General features: G+C 47.6%; 1 protein-coding gene across 1 annotated transcript in view; it reads left to right on the forward strand.

Moving 5' to 3' along the window:
• Nucleotides 1–18,183, forward strand: part of LOC147679638 (acyl-CoA dehydrogenase family member 11-like) — a 415,381-nt gene that overhangs the window by 116,432 nt on the left and 280,766 nt on the right. The window contains exon 5 of the mRNA XM_086943210.1: nt 1,199–1,316. Coding sequence (XP_086799336.1) covers nt 1,199–1,316 — 118 coding nt within the window. The remainder of the gene's footprint in view (nt 1–1,198; nt 1,317–18,183) is intronic.

Genomic DNA, 18,183 nt, shown 5'->3' on the forward strand with positions numbered 1-18,183 from the left:
GCGCCTTATTCAGTAGAGTACCGATTTCCTACCCTCAGGCCAGTTTAGGGCGAAATGCGGTCCTCAGTAATATTGGCCCTATAAAGGTGGGATGTCAAATGTCTACCGCCAACAAAATCCAGTACTGTCCTAAACATGTTGAAGGAGATGGGGACATACAGATGTTAGCCAGATATCCTAGACTATATTCACAATACTTGTGTATTGTAGGAACTGGCCCTGACCGACATCAAAGGCCTCTTGAGCTGCTTCAGACGTAATGAACATTTCATTGGGGTACACATCTCTGTGTCAAACAAACCCCTCCCTCCAAGTTGTAAGATCCACTGTTATGGTGAACAGGCAGAATGCTAAAAGATTCCAGAAGTTAAACTTGCGTGCGAAAGGGGTACAACTTAGATGAGATTTTATTGTTGAGTTGCGTTGGTGTATTGTATGTGGTGATGTGTTTTATTATATTGTTGAAGTTTTTTTCTGTTATATTGTATTGTTTTGTGTTGATTATCTTTGTTGTCATCGAGTCCTGTGGTGTGCTGATATGTTGGTGTATTGCTGTTTTGATGCGTTTTGTCATTCCATTCATATGCTTTCTGTTGGTGGGCTGTATTTTGTAACCGAATTGTGGTGACAGGTGGTTTGTTGTTGTAGTATTACATTAAGTTGTTGTCCTGTGTTTTTGTTGATCTCGTTATGTATGGACAAAGAAAGCAGGTACTGCTGCCTGAAACACACTTTCATGATATAGTGGTAAAACAGTGTACCAAATCAAGCATTATTTGCAACTAAGGACAAGTTACAGCAGCAAGCAAAACATACTGTGATCAACCCACTGAGTTTAAATTAATTATTAATCTACAAGTACAAATTTGTTCTTGAAAGTGTTACAAGTGTACGGCTTAAAATCTCGGGAGACAAATGCATGCTAACAGATATGTCTCTATTGCTCAATATATTAAAGCCCTCACAGAGGTGATGCAGAAATATGATAGTTATTAAAGACAATACGTGGCTACTGTAATCTACTGTCCCTTTTCCGTTTCCTATATTAATGTGCTGCTTGTATACTCTTTATCGTCCCATTTCTCTTTCATGTACCCTTATTTTGTATTGTACACTTTCTCAGTTTTTCAGTTCATGCTCCCTTTTGATTTTTCATTCTTAGATGTTTTTTGCTCACTCCATGTCCCTTTCTTTTTAGACATTGGGTAAGGCTGGTATTTTGAAAGAGGCGTATAATCATTTGATTTCACGGGACCCAAAAACGTTCTGGACTTCAGGCCAGTGGATGACAGAAAGGAAAGGAGGGTCTGATGTTGGTGAGTGCTCAGTATTTACATTTATTTGCTCACAAATAGGAGGGGTGAGATATGTTAGTCCGTTAGAATCCAGTCTAACGAATTCAATGACTTGTGGACAGCATCTTCATTGTGTTCTGCTAATTACAACTGATGTTCCGGGGTTTCAGTTGCTATTTAACTCCAGTTGGATAACCAAGTTACTCCATTTGTACATTTGCCACCTGAGATAGTAAGAATAAAAGGCCATTATGTAATCTATGAGGTGCTAGAGGATTGGAAACATGATTATTGTATACAATAATATGCATGTCCAGGGGGAGTGGCCGAGCTAGTTGCCCAACATGACGTGCTCGGGGAGAGCTCCCCCAGCATCTGGCTACAATATTCTAAAATTCTCTGTAAATCTATACTTCTACGTTGCCTTAAGTTCTGCTGGGATGGCCATCGTTCTGCTGGGATGGCCATCTTGGGGGTAACCTTGGAGAAGCCCCCAAACAGAGTATTTGTATTGCGGGCCAATGCTAGAATAGGCGGGCCCAGCGGCAGAATAGCAGGCTCTGAGGCTGAAGCATGGGGCGTTACCTGAGCCTGCAGTGGCTTTGCCAGGTCCCACGGTGGCTTGTGAGAGGCGAGGGGAGAGCGAGCTGCAGCGCAGGCCAGTGGATTTGGAGGAGGGCGGCCTGCGTGATTGCGGCGTAGGAGCCTGGGCCCCCTGTGAGGCCTTGACTCTGCTGCCTGCTGCCGGAGTCGCCTAAACCAGATGCCAGTCTGCACCGACGACAGCCGAGGACGGACTGTACTGAGCAGGTGAATGCATGTGGAAAAGAGAAACTAGCAGCAGCAGGCCGTTGCAGTCCTCCATCGGGTGGCCTGCGTTGGAGCTGCTGCCTGCCCTGATCTTGGCCTCCCTGCACGGCCCTGAGAAATGGGCCTCTGCTCCCTTTTGAGCACAAAGTGGCTGGGGCCGGCTCTCTCTGGGAAGCGGGGTGCCAAAGAGACACAAACAGGGGATGTCTCCACCTCCCTCCCCGATGTACAGGTTGACCACAATAGGAGCAGCCTAGGTGGGGTGGTCTGGCCTGGTAGCCTAAAGCAGTGGGCCCAAATGAGTACTGTTGCAGAGGCTCCCATGACTGAAACAGTGAGCGGGGGTCCGGAGAACTCAACCTCCATCACCTGTGATCCCCTCTCGCTTGATGCGAAGCTGGGCTGACAGTATGTTTATGTGAGCAGTGGACAAGGAGAAGAGAAAACTGTCCCATTTCCTTTCCCGAACTCTGAGAAGGCGGAGAGTCCCAGAGAGTGGCATTGTGTGTGACCCATCCTCTTTGGAAACATGAGTGCTGCTGGAGCCCCCCCAGCCCCGGAATTCTTGCAGGGTGTGCTGCACCCTGAAGTGGCAGCGCGGGGGAAGCCTGCAATGGGTGAATTGAAGTGGAAGGCCTGGTCCTATCACTTGGGGACGGGGGGGCCCTTGCAGGGCTCCCCGGACCTGATGTAGAGATGTGAGGCTCTCCTCCTCACCCCCAACCTCAGCTGAGAGTGACACGTTGAGGTTGGCTCTGGAGAAGCCCTGGGACCGGCTGAACCCTTGCAGGGCTCCCCGGACCTGATGTAGAGATGTGAGGCTCTCCTCCTCACCCCCAACCTCAGCTGAGAGTGACACGTTGAGGTTGGCTCTGGAGAAGCCCTGGGACCGGCTGAACGCGGTGACCGGATACTGGGACCTGTGGTGCACCTGTAAACCCCCTGATCTGTGGGGCACTGTGCCGGTCGAGGAATCGAGTATGAAGCGTGGGAAGGCTGTGAGGGAGTTTCAGCAACTGTGTATGGACCGTTAAATGAGAGCGAGAAACACCAAATGTGACGGGTGGAGGAGAGATGCACACCTCCAGCATCTTAACAGAATCCTCAGGTGCTCAAATTCTGACCGCGATCGAGGCCTCCAAACAGGTCCTGGAACACAAATGTATACAATCACCTTTGGGGTGAACCTGCTGAGCTCGGATCTCTGGGTGATCTCAAAGCTCTCTAAAGAGACTGAAGGAAAGGTACAGGCGCTGACACAGGAAGTCAAGACATTGAAGGCCAACAGTGCACACCCTGTCAGAGCAGGCTATGTGCTTTGAGAAACACCTTGAAGACTCGGAGGGCAGGTCTTGCCTTTTACAACCTAAGATTTGTGGTGTTCCCAGAACAACCGGAGGGAGAGGTGACGGAAGTCTTCCTGGAGCAATGGCTCACCTGACTAATAGGGGACAGGACCTAATCTAACCTCTTCGTGATAGAGCAAGCCCACAGAACCTTGACACAATGGCCTCTATCCAGGCCCCCCCCCCCAAGTGCTATAATAGCCAAAACCAGTAACTATAGAAACCTCAAGACAATACTGCAATGGGCCAGAAAGCACAGAGATGCCAGATTCAAGGTGTAAAAGATACAGGTCTTCCCAGACTACACCCGCGTGGTGCAGGCCCAACAAAAGTAATTTCTGGCCATTAAGTAGGAACTCCAATTACTTAATATGCAGTGTATGCTGAAAGTATTGGAGGGAGGCCACCCCAGAAGAAGTATGGGACTGGTTGGGCTGCAGAGATGGGGCGCTGCTTGGATTGACCTAAGGCGGCGGTGTTGGGGGGGAAGCCCCGAAATAGACTCAGCAAGTCGGCGGAAAGGCATAAATGTGGGATGACCTAAGATGGAGTGCCGTCACGCATTGAAGTGGAACCGGATGGCACGCTGGACCTGGCAGCAGAAGATAGCTGAGATGATACAGAGGCATCAGAGGTGGCTTCGCCACCGCTGTTGTTGCAAAATACTGTAAAATGACTGTGTAGAAGCTAAAATAGAAATAATAAGGAATAATACAAATAACACAAGTCTCTCTCAGCACAACTGTTGGCAAGATTTATTGGAGAACAACAAAACAAACCATGCAAAAGTACGTGCAGCACTGAGGCAGACAATAAGTACAGAATGCCCAAAGATGTGACATTGGTGACAGCTTTTATAGGCCAAAACCACAAAGGATGTGACATCACATACGTAGCACAAATTAAGCCCTAGGTTTGACCAATTAGGAAGGGTCTGAAACAGTCATAAACCATGTAAGGTCCGAACCATACTGTTGCTGACCATGTGACCCAAGTGGGCAGCTTCTGGGGCTTTTCACTGTAATGTAAGTTCTCCAGTATTAGGGTGTCTTTCATAGATTCACATGCTTGAATATTCCCCGTCGTCGGAGTGCGAGTCCCACGGTAAATAAAATAGCAATAACATACTCATAATATGTATATGTAAAAACATAACACATGAAATGCACATTAGAAAAAAGGCAGTAAAATCCTAGACATAATTCCGCATAGGAATACATGAAGAGAGAAAAGACACTTCTAGTCTATTCCTGTTATTATGTTGGCGCCAGCAGCCCTCCAGAACCTTCTCCTCAAAGCTCAGTACCTCAGATTTTCTACTGCACGTCGTGTGAAAGGGAGTCTCCCTGAGCTCTGCTCAGTTTTCTCTACTACTTCAGGTTTTCCTGTGTTCTCAACATGTCTTCAAGTAAGAAGTCTCTTTTTAGACCTTGCTCTTCTTGTGGAAAGCTACGCCTTTATTCAGAAGATCCTCACAGTAAGTGTATTTACTGTCTTTACCCCGACCATGATGTGGGTAAATGTAAGTTCTGTAGAACTTTTTCCACAAAGACTCTAAAAGATAGGGAAGGCTGTCTTCTACTGTGGCTTCAGAGACTTAAGGACAAGGATAATGCACTTTCTGATGCCGCAAGTCTCATTTCTGGTCGTTCTCAAGCAGCTTCAAAACATGGTAGTGTGCAGGAGTTGCCTTCTCCATTCCTTAAGAAGATGTCCCTCTCGATGGCCCCTGCAGTGTCTTCACCTCTACCTACTACGTCCACGCCCACGAGTCCTGGCTCTCAGGCGTCTGCTGCATCTTCCACTCATGTTTCTGTTAAAAATCATGTTTCATCGTCCACGGGAACGTCGACGGTCGTCCCGACGACGAGATCTGCCTTCTCAGGCTCATCGACGGCGACAGTGACAACGACGTCTGCTTCAGGATCGTCGATGACTGTTTCGTCGACGTCATCGTCGACGACGAAGGTATTTCAAGACTGTGCCGTCTGTTATTCCAATTGCTTTGTCGTCGTCGAAGAAGAAGCCGCCGCCGTCGATGACCAAATCTTTGTCGTCGAAGAGTGTTCAGAAACCAACTCCGTGGACGACCGCCCCGTCGACGACAGCTCCGTCGACGACCGCCCCGTCGACGGCCGCCCCGTCGACGACCGCTCCGTCGACGAAAAAGAAGTAATCTTCGTCGTCGACTCCGTCGACGAAAGCTCTGTCAACGGCGCCATTGCCATCGACGACGGAACCATCGACGATGGATTCTTCCAGTGTGGTTACAGCAACTCCATCGTCGTTAGCCCCACCGACGACTTCTTCCGCGTTTACCTCTCTGCCTTTGCTGCCACTGTCGTCCACGGGGTCTGCCACTGTCGACACGCTTCACCAACGCCGCAAAGTGTCTATTGACCAGATTTCCCTCTCCAGTGATCCACAACCTCCCTCGCCCTTGTTTGCCACGGATTCGGATCAGGACTCGGAGGAAGATGTGCACGAGTCTTTTAGGGCGGCACGTAGTCCATCTGATTTGGTCATCAAGTGCCAGGATTATAGCAATGATGATGAGGACCAATATTTCCAGTAGGAGGAAACGCCTGTTCAAGTTCCTTCTGCGACAGTACCTTTGTCGCTTATCTCTAATCTCCAGCATATGTTGGACGACTATAATAGGCGTTTCCCGCCTTCTCCGCAGGTACCTGCGGTTCCTTCTGTTTTGACGCCTGTTTCAGTGCTTGCTGTGGCTCCTCTGCCCCTCTGCCAACTTCTGCTCCTCAGATAAAAACGTCAGTTCGGATACACATGACTGTGTATGACGACGACGAAGGTGACATTACTCCGGACCGCGAAGATGGTGAGGTTCGAGATGATGATGATGAGGATATGGTGGAGTGGTATAATTATCAAGTTCAGACAACATCTCCCTCTCCGATAACACCAGGTGATTCTCTTCCTGTGGACATTACGAGTTTCCATCAGCTGATGGATAGGGCGGCTCAACGTTTTAAGTTGCCAAGAGTCCAGAGGGAAGAGGATTGCTTCCTCTATGACTTCAAAAACCAACCATTTAAACAAGTCCATACTGTTCCTATTATTGACTGTATCTGGGCTGAAGGGGTGAAGTTGATGCAGGCCCCAAATTCGCTACCGGCACAGATGCCCCGATTGGAAAAGAAATATAAGGCGCCTATTGGCAGTCCAGCGTGCCTTATTGGACAGCCGAAACCAGATTCGGTGGTTACGCAGGCAGCTCTGCGCCGTTCTCGGAATCCTGCGTCTACTGTTACTGCCCCACCAGATCGCGACGGTCGTCGTCTGGATGCCTGCGTAACCTGGAACCTGAGCACCTTGAATTTGCCCATTTAACTATCCCGCCAGACTGTAGAGACATTCTCGCTCAGGCCAGAGCTCCGTCAACTGTTAAAACCTACAAGCTTAAATGGAAAAGGTTATGCCATTGGTGCACAGCGGCTGGTGTCCATCCCATTCGTTCGACGCCTGCGCAACTCCTCCCGTTCTTTTTGCAACTGGCTCAATCCGGACTTTCTCATTCAACTTTTAAAGTTTTTCTGGCGGCAATCTCCCGCTTCTGCCAGGATGGTTCCACCTAACTCTGTTCTTCCAGGATAATATGTCAATTTTTCAAAGGATTGTTCCGCAAATTCCCACCAATTCAGCGCCCTCCTCCTACTTGGCGCCTTAACATCGTCTTAGCACAACTAATTAAGGCACCATTCGAACCTATACACAAGGCAGACTTGAAGTTTCTTACTTGGAAGGTTGCTCTTCTCCTTGCGTTGACATCATCACGTCCCGTAAGTGATATTCATGCCTTCACTATAAATCCTCCTTTTCTTCAATTCGAGTCGGACTGTGTAGTGCTTCGAACTAATCCCACCTTCCTGCCTAAGGTGCCTTCGGATTTCCACATCAAAAAACCTGTTTCTTAAAGACTTTCTTTGCTAACCCATAGTCTCCAGCGGAGCATCGCTTGTACTCTTCGGACATTAAAAGGTGCTTAAAGTTTTACATCAGCAGAACAGCCCCTTTTCACAAAGCTGATCAACTGTTCATAGCTTATGGACGCTTCCACAAAGGGCGTCCAGTTACCAAACCTACTATTGCTCGTTGGATTTCCTCGGCCATCGCTTTCTGCCATCAAAGGGCAGGCAAGGCTCTACAATCTTCAGTGAGGGCCCATTCCAATAGGGCGATGTCGTCTTCAACTGCCCTGTTCGCCGGTGTGCCGCTGCATCAGATCTGCAGAGCAGCCACGTGGTCCAGCAGGCACACGTTTACGAAACACTACTGCCTGGGTGCCATCAACGAAGCAGATACTGCAGTGGGACAGGCTGGGCTTTGCAATCTTTTTCAATAAGGTGAGCCTCTGTCTTCCCTCCTCCTTTATGGTTTACCATTTTACTGTATGACTTGCATGACTATATATCAATTCAGTTGCAGAATACCCATTTGTACAAAGCCACAGGAAGACTGTTAGTTCTCACTTCTATTTTAATGGCAGCATGCACACGCGGGACCCCACAGCAGTCCCTTTCAAATGTCTTCTTTCTCGTACGCCTGACGCGTTTCAGGAAAAGAGTTTCCTTTCTTCAGAGGCACAGTTTGTGGGCATTGACGACAGCGTTTTCACGGCACTCGCGATATTTATTGAACACCTGTCCATGTGGGCGTGGCTACCAAGGCTTTCTGGGTGTTGTAGTGCTGTTTTTTCTTTCCCCAGTGGGTGCGTTCATCATGTCCTTTTAAAACAGTTTTTATCCCAAGTGAGGAGAAATGAGATTCGCTGCAGCCCCACGTTCCGCTTTACTGCTGTCATTAGGTGAAGGCGAGCATCCCCCTGCGTGGGGTGCCAGCCTGCTTCCTTCCCCGTGTTCAGATCCCTTGCTGAGATTTGAGAAGATCCGCTTTTGGCAGTGGGCTTCTGTACACGACCGAGGCCAGCCGTAAAACATCAATTCAGTTGCAGAATACCCATTTGTACAAAGCCACAGGAAGACTGTTAGTTTTCACTTCTATTTTAATGGCAGCATGCAGACGCGGGACCTCACAGCAGTCCCTTTCAAATGTTTTCTTTCTCGTACACCTGACGCGTTTCAGGAAAAGAGTTTCCTTTCTTCAGAGGCACAGTTTGTGGGCATTGACAACAGCGTTTTCACGGCACTCGCGATATTTATTGAACACCTGTCCATGTGGGCGTGGCTACAAAGGCTTTCTGGGTGTTGTAGTACCGTTTTTTCTTTCCCCAGTGGGTGCGGTCATCATGTCCTTTTAAAACATTTTTTATCCCAAGTGGGTAGAAATGGGATTCGCTGCAGCCCCACGTTCCGCTTTACTGCTGTCATTAGGTGAAGGCGACACTTACACACATCCAGGCACACATTCACCTCCATAATATGTCTGGGGAACACAATTACAGACTGCCAAAGTAACTGGGATGACAACGGATAAAAACTGCACAGTGGCAGGTTGTTATAGTGGCCGTGGTCGACGCTTTTCGGTTGCTGCACGCTGGTAGAATGGCAGCTTAATCAGGACCTTCCAATTATACAGCCCCGCAACAGGGGGGGCAAGGAGTCACTCCACCCAGGAAGAGTAAAATCACACACCTGTGGAGATTAAACCCCGTTGATCCTTCGCAAGGGAATAATTATTCAGAAGTAAGAGGCTTCAATTCCAGAATCTCAGCCATGTGCTTTCTTAATTTCTGTACGGCGTTTGCAACATAGGAACAATATGGCGAGAAAACAATGTCGCAACCCACAGAAGTGGACCTCCAAACTTGCAGCCTCTCTAATGGATCCGTAAGTTCTTTCCCCTTTATTTTAATTTTCCAAAATTGGCTAGTTTTCAAAAAGCAGAGGGCAAAGAGCAGTACTGTGGTCAAGCTTGCCTTTAACTCATAACGCGATGTCTCCAGAGTAGCCGCAAACCGCCGTATTCACCTTCGCCCGATGGGAACAATGATTAAGTCTTGTGTATAAATAACTTTGGTCACAAGGGAGTTTCTTTGTTAGGTTCCTATTTTTCCCCTCTTCTCCCTGACCATGCTCTTCCTTCCTACAGGGGGTCCCCTAATTTGTTTTGCATTGGTAGTGCCCGTCCCCCCTTTTTTTTGGGGAGCCGGAGTTTTCGTAGTGATAATCTTGCCTTTTGACCTCGCCAGATAAAGCTGTTATCATTGTTTTTATTGTAGCGAAAAACCTTTGCACTATCTCAATTGAGAGGCCCAGGAAAAGGTACAAGACTCTATGCAGTATCATCATTTTGATCGCCTGAATGTGATCTATCCATGATAGATACATTAGAGCCCATCTATGCAAATCCACTTTTACTTGTTGAAGAAGCGGGGGTTAGTTTGCCTTACAGAGGTCTTAGTGCCCAAGGTTTATTCTTATTCCCAAGTATACGATTTTCTTTTTGGCACACTGGAAGGGTATGGAGTCAACCAATATTTCCATATCCCGCTGCGACACTGTGAGGTTCAGCAGGTAAGACTTAGTAAGGTTAACCTGAAGACCCACTACTAGTTTAAAGCACCTCAGTTCCTCCATTACTGTTACTAGTGAGGATTCTGGTGCTGTGACTGATAAGAGCATAACGTCCGCGAACAGTGAAATCTTATGTTCGTCCCCCCGGATGTATTTCCCTGTATCTTGGGCGTCATTTGTATTTTAGCAGCCAAGGGTTCTATGCTAAGGGCGAACAGAAGAAGTGAGGGTGGCACCCCTGACAGGCCCCCCTCTTTAAAGAAAGCACTGATGAGCTCTCCCCATTGACACGGACTCTAGCACTGGGACACGCATAGTTATCATGGCAGTAAATCTGTCACAGAATCCGTACTCCCTCATGGCCTGAGAAAGAAAGTTCCAGTCGACGCGATCGAAGACCTTCTCAGCATCCACCGCCAAAGAACCGCCAGTACTGATATTTTTATTTGACTTTTCCACGAGATGGAAGACCCTTCATAGATAGTCATGAGTTTGCCTGGCTTGAATGAACCCAGATTGATCTGGGAGGGATTCGTTCTGGCATTAATGATTCCAGCCTACTCAACAAAATTCTTTGTGGAGATTTTGACGCCCAAATTGAGGAGTGCTATTGGGCGGTAGGAGCTGCATAGTTACAGATCCTTCCCTGGTTTGGCCAGCACAGAGAAAAGGACCTCCCCATAGATGTTGTCACCGTCCCCAACTCCGCGAACGAGTTATATAAATTTACCAATTGTGGGATTATTTCAGACCCAAAAGTTTTATAAAACTAGGCCGTCAATCCATCCGGGCCTGGTGATTTATATGATTTTAGATTAGCTACAGCATTGCTCACTTCCTCTGTGGCTATTGGCACTCCCAGTGTGTTATTCTGCATTGCTGACACTTTCTGGAGCTCCACCCCCTCCAGGGATCGTGCTTATTTATTTATTTACAGTTTTCTATAGCTCGAACATGACCCGTGGGTATCAGAGCGCTTAACATCCTATGGTATGGGTTACAAACACTATATATAAAGCAACGAGATCGAAAAAGTCTGATATAGGGGAAAACAATAAACGGGAAGGTAATAATTGAGACTTAAGTTACAATGTTCTGAGGTAGTATATCTTTGAGGTTCAGTCAAATTCTACTCCTTTATTGGGTATACTGTCATGCAATCAGCATCATGTCTTCGGTAGAGTTTGTCCTGTTATGGGAGGAACTTTCTCATAAGAAAGTTCTTGATTTCTTTCTTGAATGTTATAGTGTTTGTAATTTTTCTGATGTTTGCAGGAAAGGAGTTCCATATCTTGGGAGCTACGCCAGAGAATGTTCTCTCATATGTTTTTTTCTTCTTAAAGATTAGTGGTTTCAGGAGTAGATAATTGGCACTCCTGACAAGTCTGTTTCTTCCTGAGATTTCTATTTTGTGGGCTAGATATTTAGGTGTGATGTGATGAATCGCTTTATGGGTGATACATGCCATTTTCATCATTACTCTGGCTTCGTACGGTAACCAGTTTAAGGCCTTCAAGTGAGGCGAGATATGATCAAATTTCCTTGATCCTGTAATAAGCCTTGCCGCTGAATTGAGGCAAGCTTTTAGGGGTGCTGTTGAGATTTTTGGAAGGCCAGCAAGTGTAGTACACCCATATTCTATCCTAGAGACAACCAGTGATTGCACAGCTAGTTTCAAGTCTGTCTTCGTTAAAAAGGATTTCATCTTCCTCAGATAGTTCAAATGGAAACGGGCGTTTTTTGCCATAGATTTAATGTGTGTTTTCATGTCAAGGTTCTCATCCAGTGTGATTCCGAGAGATTTCGCCGAATCTACAAGAGTTGGGATGCAATTTAATGCAGTAATCATTTTGGACTATTCTTTCACTAAGGCCTGTTTTTTTGTGGTGTGATGAGTAAGAATTCAGTTTTGTTAGCGTTGAGCTTGAGATGATTGTTAGTTAACCATTTTAGCGATATTTTGAGGGCGTCGTTCATTGTGGTTATGTCTTCCAGGCTAGTAATCTTGATGTAAAGTTGCGTGTCATCTGCGTAACTGTGGTAGGATATTTTCGAATTCCGTAGAATTTCTGTGAGAGGTTCAATGTATAAGTTAAACAGTGAAGGAGATAGGGTGGATCCTTGCGGTACTCCGAGTGTGTTAGGGCATGATGGCGATAGTGCTTGGTTTACTAGGAATCTCTGAGTTCTGTTCTTTAAGAATGATTCGAACCATTTCAGTAACGTGCTAGAGATTCCCATCCTGTTGTGAAGTCTGTTCAGTAATTTTTCGTGGTTAACTGTGTCAAATGCTGCTGACAAGTCTAAGAGGATGAGTAGACAGGATTGGTTGCGATCAAGAGCTTGGAGGGCATCATCGACAATGTGTAGGATTGTTGTTTCCGTGCTATGATTTGCTCTGAATCCCGATTGACAGTCATCTAGCAGTGAGAAGTTGTCGATATGTTTGCTCAACTGATTCTGTACAAATTTCTCTATGAGTTTAGCCAGAAAAGGGATGTTGGTCACTGGGCGATAGTTGTTTGGATCTGCTGGGTCCACTGTGGGTTTTTTGATGATCGGGACTACTGGTCCAGTCTTCAGGCTTTCTGGCAGGCACCCCTGTGATAGTGAGGCGTTTATGATATCTGTCCATATTGGGATCATAGTATGGCTGATTTCTTTCAGGCATTTCGATGGCAGTGGGTCGTTATAATGGTTGTTGGGTTTCGTGGTCGCAAGTGTGTTAGCAAGTTCCTTATGGTCTAATAATTTGAAAGTGTTCCAGTGTGCATTGTTTTTAGTCAATTTGTTTGCATAATTCGGGTCAGATAGTGCTGGTGGCGTGTTGTCTTTAATGTTATCTGCAGCGGTCTTAAGTTCTTCTTCCAACTTATTGGCTTTGTTAATGAAGAATGTAGAGAATTCATCGCAACTTAGTTGTGTTTTAGTGACCTCTTGGACAGATTTTGCCATCTTGTTGGATTGTTGTTTTATGATTTCGAATAATTTACGTGGTCTGTTTTTGGCGTTATCTAATGCTGTTCTAATGAATTCCTTTTTTGTGTTGATGATCTTCTTGTTATATTCATTTCTGATTTTTCTAAGTGTTTTCAGGGTAGGGGAGGAAGGGATTTTCTTTCTGCTCTTCTCAAATTGCGTCTTTCTTCATTCAATATTCCGTTGAACCATGGATTTTTATTCTTTTCCGTAACTCTTTTTAATTTGAGTGGTATGGTGGCATTGACTATTTCCGTTACTGTAGTGTAGTACTGGTTCGTTAGATCGTTCACATCTTTCAAGTTTTCAGGTGGGTTTAAGTCTCTCTTGCAACTTTCCGCTAGCAGATCCAAATTTGAGTCCCTGGTGTCTCTACTCCATCTTTTCATTTTGGTAGTTTGAGTCGTTTTTATTTTCTCCCGTGAAGGTATTCGGAAGGTTATAGCGTGGTGATCTGACCAGTCGCACTGTTCAATGGAGAGCATTGCGATGTCCTTATTCTTCGAGATAATCCAGTCCAGTGTGGCTTCTTTTGAATGAGTAGGTTGAAGACATGCTTGGGATAGTTTTAGATCATTTAGAAATTCTTTGAAGGCGTTGACCTGTTTATCGTTGTTGTAATTCCAACGAAGATTGAAATCACCTAAGAATATATTATTAATGTCGGAATTGGAGTTAGCAGTGATGATCTCCATCAGTTGGTCAATGAAGTTCATATTGTTTCCTGGTGGGTGATATAGGGCATGTAGATTGCAGATCTGAAATTGGCCAAAAGTGTACGCTTTATCCAGCTCCGTAGTTGCTTTATCCCCTCGAGGTGTCCTTATGTCTCCTATGTAGTCTCTTTCCTGTTAAAGCCTCAACTGCCTAGTCAGGTGTGCTCCCACCTTATTGCCTTTCTCGTAGGTATAGTGTTTTAGCCGTAGGAGATTTAACTCTGCCCTATTGCTGTGTATAGCATTTAATTTGCCCCTGAGGGCCATTACCTTTATTTGTAGGCTCAAAATAGAACTGAAAGTGGGAGAACGGGAACACAAGAGACAGCCTGTCTCCAACCCCAGTTTCTCTTGGGGCCTGCGCTTAGTCAACTCCGCGAGTATGATGCATTGACCTCCAAGGGCTGCCTTGATGGCATCCCAATTGGTGGCCTGGGAGGTGTCCTTGGGGTTATTTCCAAGAAATGCGCTGTTCGTCACTCAGTAAGCGATCCCTTATAAGAGCTACTGGAAAAAAACCTCTCTTGTATTTTGGGGGTGGACTTCCCAGGCCAGTGTCAATGTATATGGGGTATGATCAGACTTGGTGATTGGGTGTATGAAGGTGGCTTGCAGTGCTGGGATTAAGCTCTTACTTTGCAAAAATGTAGTTGGTCATAGAGTAGGACCTGTGTGTATGAGAAAAGAAAGTATACATCTTGTCCATTGGGTGCATTGTGCACCATGTATGTATTAATCCCAGTGAGGAGAAATCTTTTTTCAAAGCTTTAGTAAAGGTGCTTGAGTTTGCCCTTTAGGATTGCGTGCTATCTAGGCCTGCATCCCATTTTAAGTTGAAATCTCCCAGTAATAATATGTCTCCCTCAGCGAATGCCCGCAACCACAACAGGACCATGGTTATGAAAGTGGTTTGATTGGTGTTGGGTGTATAGATGGAGCCAAAGGTACAAATGTGGCCCTGTAGTTTCCCCTTCACCAGGACTATCCTGCCCTACTTATCTATTTTGTTTCCTTCTGGCTGGAACTTCAGAGAACTGTGGAAGAGCAGGGCAACCAAGTTGTGCTTGGTCATGGCCGATGAGGGATCGATAATGGGATATATGCCCTGTATCTTAACCGGTGTTCCTCCACCCTTTTCATGTGTGTTTCCTGCAGCTCGACAACATTATGCCTCTGAGGGGGTGCTGGGTCGAGAGCGGAGAAGCCAGTGGTTGCCTGCCTCGCTTCGTAGCCAGAGCTGCCCCGGGGGCGCGCTGACGGTAAAGGCCCGCGCGATTACAGGTAACATCGGGCAGGAACCGGCACGCTGTGCGCCCAGGCGACAGGGAGTGAAGGAGCATCAGCATGGTGAGAACCGGCACCTAAGGAGCAGCAGATTCCGCCTGAGTGCATGCGCAGTCCTGCTCATGCACAACATTATCACTTTCTGTGCCCAAAAGAACAAACAGCGGGGCGTGGCCTCCCGGCGACACTGAAACTGGGACCTCAATTGCGGCAAGGGCCCGCCTACGTGATCGAAATAGGGGCAGACGGCGCCCAACACTGAAACCTCACCTCAGCGAAGATCTGGGGCACTGGCACCCCGGTAAGTGGCGCAAAGACTCAGCTGACATTAAGACTGCCCCGGAAGGCGGTTGTATCTGCAGTACATCAAGGGGACCACGGCCCAGGGCTCCAAAAGACTTGCTTGTTGGCACCAATACCAGAAGGGCCCGCAGGCATATATCACCATTGAAGGCCACAAGCAGAGGCACATTCGGACCCGCTAACTGGCGACCCCCCCCCCCCCATCCCCCCGAGAGAGTAAGGAAAGGGGAACGCGGGGTGAACAGCATCAAAGCAGTCTAGGAGCAGCCCCACCCCCCCACCCTCCCCCCCCCCCCCGGTAAGTGGCGCAAAGACTCAGCTGACACCTAAGACTGCCCCGGAAGGCGGTTGTATCTGCAGTACATCAAGGGGACCACGGCCCAGGGCTCCAAAAGACTTGCTTGTTGGCACCAATACCAGAAAGGCCCGCAGGCATATATCACCATTGAAGGCCACAAGCAGAGGCACATTCCGACCCGCTAACTGGCGACCCCCCCCCCCCATCCCCCCGAGAGAGTAAGGAAAGGGGAACACGGGGTGAACAGCATCAAAGCAGTCTAGGAGCAGTATCCCTGACCTTGCACTAACAGTCGCAGACTCTACAAACCTTTTGTGGCGCAGCGGGAAAACAGACAGGCCGCGCGGGACCGAAGGTCTCGCGGCAGGCGGCGGTGACTACCGACCGGCGTTACACTAGCGGGGCTGGGATTGAAGGCAGAGGCCCACGCACGACTTCGCAGGTCAAATTAGATAAGTACACGTATGCAAAAGACTTCCCCGCGCTACCCGAACGTAATGGTTTTTAAGACAAGGTTCCGGAAGAAGCGGGGGCAGCCAAGGTAACGTTCGAGGATATAATGTCTGCTCTTACCAAGGTACAATCGACTGTGGGATCGATATCCACGGATGTCTCCTTCCTGCGGGCAGACTTCCAAAAGATAACCGCCAGGGTCACAGAAGTTGAACAAGTGACGAAACAACCCTAATCAACAACGTTAAAATTACGGGCGCCCCGAGAATGAAGGTGGCCCAGCCATGGACCTGTACGTAGAAGAACTCCTAAAAACCAGACTTCAGCCCAGAGGACTCTCAACCTTCTTTTCTGTTGAAAGAGCACACAGGGTACCGGGGGGGTAAGCCCAAACCCGTGGTCCCCCTTAGACCCATCCTGGCCCGCATTTTCAATTTCCAAAACAGGGATGCCATATTGCAAACGACGAGGGTGGCCCCACCGCTACGCATTCAAAACTCGGTGGTGTCCTTCTTTCCAGATTACACGGCGGCGGTTAATAAGCATCGCAGGAGCTTCCTGGAGGTTAAAAAAGGATTTCGAAACAGGGAGCTGCAATATTCAATGCTATTCCCGGCGAAACTGCGTGTGGTATCGGATGGAAAGACGTGGTTCTTTGAGACTCCTGAGGAGGCCCACGACTGGCTCGAGGGATGGCGACGAGTGGAAGGCTCCAGGCGGTCGGACCGACGTCAATGACACCACAGGGTGGGGGAAGACCCCAGGGATCGTGGACCAGTGCAAGAAGAACACCAGCAGCAGAATGAATCACTGGAGTGAGACAAAGTGTGGCGTTCGCGATCCACGAAATACTGGTGAGTATTAACACTCACGCTGACGCACTAGCACTGAGAACTGGTTCTAAGGTTCTACCGCCCGTAAGGAAAGGGCTCTTAGGGCTCTCCTGACATGTCTTTGTTTTGGCGATAGGGGGTTGGACCAGTGGCTATGGCGGCAGATCTCTCTAGGCGACACTATACAATTCTGTGGAAAAGAACGTCTTTGAGGTGGGGAATGACTACGAACTTCAGTGACTTCTCACCCCCTACACGCAAGTACTGTTCATGGGATTGGGAACCAAGCACTCTGCAATTTGTGGTGGCTGGCAGTTCTGACTCCGTCTGGCCGGGAGGCAGGGTGGGGGGTGGAGGGGAAGTTTCTAATCAGGCACTCGGGCATGATGGTTTTTTAGATATTGTTCTACAGACACACTACGCATGTGACTCCATATCGTTGCTCATGCATTATGATAACTATGGCAGCACACGATCCAACAGACCCTGGTCTAGGCACATATCCTATGACCCAGGTGACACCCTTGTCCTTACTCACATGGAATGTACATGGCCTAGGTGACCAAATAAAGAGGCGACTAGTTTTGCAGTGCTTGAAGCAATGCTCCCCAACAGTGGCATTACTGCAGGAGACACACCTCACTGGGGCTGCATGTGGGGCAATGGATAGATGGGGATCCAAAGTGGTAGTACACTCTGAGTTCTCCTCTGGTTCCAGAGGTGTGGGTATCTTAGTCAGAAAACAATCACCACTAATAATACATAACACAAAGAAGGAAGACCATGGCCGCTTTGCAGCCATTATAGGTCAGTGGGAGGTGCGACCTGTCAATATAGTATCTGTCTACATTTTTCCCGCCCTACATGCGGTAGCACTTCCAGCTTTAAGTGATTTTTTACTCGACCTTCCGCTAAGGGAGCTACTGATTGGGGGGGACTTAAATGCAACTATAAATGGGACGTTAGACCGGTACCCTGCGAAGACACACGTGGCGGGCGTATCCCGCCTTGGGAGTTTTATGGAGGCACTTGGGCTCGCTGACGTGTGGAGATGATATCACCCCACGGCACGACAATTTACTTTCCACTCTGGAGTCCACAATAGCCTGTCTAGAATAGATTATTTTCTTGCTTCTGCAGATAGTCTGAGGAATGTTGATCATATAGAGATTAGGCCTAGAGGCATCTCCGACCATTCCCTGGTGCTTTTGAGGTACACATTTTATTTATTTATTTATTTTATTTTATATTCTTATATAGCGCCTGAATAGACCCCCGGAGGGGTATCTCCGCGCTTTGCCAGTAAGAATATAGCTCCAGATGTTAGATCAGGGAGGATAGTGCTTATTACCAGGGGACAGTCAGTTGC

Source organism: Lissotriton vulgaris, chromosome 11, assembly GCF_964263255.1.
Source record: "Lissotriton vulgaris chromosome 11, aLisVul1.2, whole genome shotgun sequence".
Taxonomy (NCBI): Eukaryota; Metazoa; Chordata; class Amphibia; order Caudata; family Salamandridae; genus Lissotriton; species Lissotriton vulgaris.